The sequence below is a fragment of the Saccostrea cucullata genome, unplaced genomic scaffold (assembly GCF_032062105.1).
Source record: "Saccostrea cucullata isolate Sc308-1 unplaced genomic scaffold, CSIRO_AGI_Scuc_v1 ctg9, whole genome shotgun sequence".
Lineage (NCBI taxonomy): Eukaryota > Metazoa > Mollusca > Bivalvia > Ostreida > Ostreidae > Saccostrea > Saccostrea cuccullata.
This window is the reverse complement of record NW_026935030.1, coordinates 36576-39403: the sequence shown is the minus strand read 5'-3', so window position 1 is coordinate 39403 and position 2828 is coordinate 36576. Positions and strand designations below refer to the sequence as shown.

Below are 2828 nucleotides of genomic sequence, written 5' to 3'. Positions count from 1 at the left end.
TCCATCCCTAGATGCATCATCTATGCAAGCTTGGTTCAGGTAGGGCTTATAGTTACTTGGAAATGAAAATGTAGGTCAGATCCAGCATCTGAAGCAAGTGTTGTAGTGTCCATCTTTAGATGCATCATCCATGCAAGTTTGGTTCAGATAGGTCTTATAGTTACTTGGGAATGAAAATGTAGGTCAGATCCAGCATCCGAAGCAAGTGTTGTAGTGTCCATCTCTAGATGCATCATCCATGCAAGTTTGGTTCAGATAGGTCTTATAGTTACTTGGGAATGAAAATGTAGGTCAGATCCAGCATCCGAAGCAAGACTGGTAGTGCCCATCCCTAGATGCATCATCCATGAAAGTTTGGTCCAAGTGGGTCTTATAGTTCCTTGGGAATGAAATGTATGTCAGATCCAGCATCCGAAGCAAGTCTGGTAGCGTACATCTCTAGATGCATCATCCATGTAAGTTTGGTCCAAGTAGGACTTGTAGTTCCTTGGGAATGGACCTGCTCCAAAAAATTTCACCTGCAGGCATGTTTACGAAGCTATCTTAGGACTAAGAAATGTCTTAAGATATACTTACGACATTTCTTAAGACTAAGTGGGGTTTTCGAAAGTATCGTAACTTAAGAAAGTTCTTAAGAATTATCTTAAAGTTACGACAGCTTTTGACATACCTTAAGTCTATCTTAAGCAAAAATGGCTGCGCCCATGTTGCTTGCTCGACGAAATCGTCGTATCAGACGAGAGATTTTATTCAGGGATATTGACAACCCTCTTGACTACCTTGATGATGATGCTATAATAAGAAGGTATAGGCTTTCAAGACCCATAATTCATGATTTGTGTGAACAATTTCAAAACGAACTCCAACGTCCTACTATGAGATCTCATGCATTACCTGTCTCACTGCAGGTAATGGTTGCATTACGATTTTATGCAACTGGCAGTTTCCAAGCAGTTGTTGGTGATGTGCATAACATTTCAAGACCAAGTGTGTTCAAAGTAGTGAAAGATATGACCCAGTGTCTTGTTAATGTGGCCAATATACACATAAGAATGCCTATTACTTCAAATGAATTGGCCAAAAACATGAATGATTTCAGTTTAATTGCAAATATGCCAAATACCATTGGGTGCATTGATGAAACACACATTAGGATTAAATCTCCAAGCGTTGATGAACATTTATACATAAACCGCAAAAATTACCATTCAATCAATGTCCAAGGGGTTTGTGATGCCAACTTAAAATTTATAAACATAGTGGCAAAATGGCCCGATGGAACACATGATGCGTTTATTTGGTCAAATTCTGCTCTGAATCATTTATTTGAAACAGGAAGGATTGCAGAAGGATGGTTACTGGGTGACAGTGGTTATCCCCTGCGTCCGTGGTTACTTACACCTGTAAATAATCCATCAACAAATTACAATACTTCCCATATCCGTACCCGCAATTTTGTTGAAAGATCTTTTGGTGTATTAAAATCACATTTCCGTTGTCTTGACACAAGCGGAGGAAGTCTTCTACATTCTCCCCGAAAAGCATGCGATATATAAAATACATGGTTACTGTCTTGAAGTATAAGCGATATTTGGGCGAGGGTAAGAAAACGTTTTCGACCCGAGCCCAAATATCGCTTATATTTCAAGACAGTTATCATGTATTTTGTTTATCCTGCAACAAAATTTTACATTTGAACGTCCAAAACAAGCTATTTCCGACAGATTTAGGCACATCTCTGCAGTTGAAACTATGACGCCATGGCGTAAACATTGCAGTATACGTGACGTCACAATGCTTTTAGAACGTCGGAATACATACACGAGGCTTTATTAGGGCAGTGACCGGATAAAGCTTTGGTTTATTAGGTTACCTTTATTAGGTCAGTGCAAGGGGTAGTTGTAGGATAAATCACAGTAGCATGTGCTGTGTTGCACAACATGTGTATTTCTCGCCGCATACCCCTTCCAGACCCAGACCCACGAGACACAGGAAGAATTCGAGGGAATGATTATGCCGGGACCGTTAACGACGGTACTCGAATCAGAAGTCGTCTCATCACAGGACGTTTTTCTATGTGTATGATCAATCAGCTGTAAAAATTACCACTATACATGTATTAGTTTATAGATTTCGTCTTTATGTTTGATTAGACAATTGATTTTTGTCGATGTATTTATCAAAACAAATGTAGCACGGATTTGACAAATAAATGACATTGCGCATTATTTCTCTTCATTAATTTAAAAGATATTTATTTCTCTAACTAATCTTCCCTCCCCCCTCTGCCTGTAAGTCTCTGCCTGTCCAACTCCAAACGTTCCTTTTCGATCTCCAGCATCTGTCTCATGATTGAAAGCTTTTCCTCCTCAATGCTCAATAACTTGTTCTCATAACAATCCTCACTGTCTTTTTCCCTTTTCCTCTTCTTTGAGGGCCTGAGTTCGACGGACTCGTCGCATGAAGCTAGCAAATCACACTGCGGCACAATACTGATACTAGTACATGCACTGTCACTTGAACATGCAGGTTCAACGGTCAATGTATCTAAAAAAAATGGAATTTTTTGTATTGTTTGTATATCATTTGGTTTCTACAGATGTTGAATTACACAGTTATACACCATATGCTGCATTTACACATGATTTACACATGACATGGACGTAGTATTGTTTTAGAAGGAGGGGGGGTTGCCGGAGAAAAAGAATTCAACTTACACAAAAAATCAAGACAAACAAAAAAAGACGAAATTTATAGCTCGAAAAAGTCTATATCGTGCGGGGGAGGGAGGGGGGGGGGTTGTTTAGGTTTCAACGTCTTTCAGTACC

The 2828-nt window shown here is 39.4% G+C and overlaps 1 protein-coding gene across 1 annotated transcript; it reads left to right on the top strand.

Moving 5' to 3' along the window:
- The first annotated feature begins 522 nt into the window (after positions 1-522).
- On the top strand, positions 523-2253 carry LOC134241736 (putative nuclease HARBI1). Its single transcript, XM_062723760.1, has 2 exons — positions 523-1548; positions 1909-2253. Exons 1-2 carry the CDS (start codon positions 693-695, stop codon positions 2097-2099), a joined length of 1047 nt encoding a protein of 348 aa, XP_062579744.1. The 5' UTR covers positions 523-692; the 3' UTR covers positions 2100-2253.
- Positions 2254-2828: the final 575 nt, after the last annotated feature.

Coding starts and splice junctions, on each gene's coding strand:
- LOC134241736 (XM_062723760.1), top strand. CDS start 693: ATGGCTGCGCCCATGTTGCTTGCTCGACGAAATCGTCGTATCAGACGA. Junction 1,549..1,908: donor TTCTCCCCGAAAAGCATGCG/ATATATAAAATA, acceptor TAGTTGTAGGAT/AAATCACAGTAGCATGTGCT.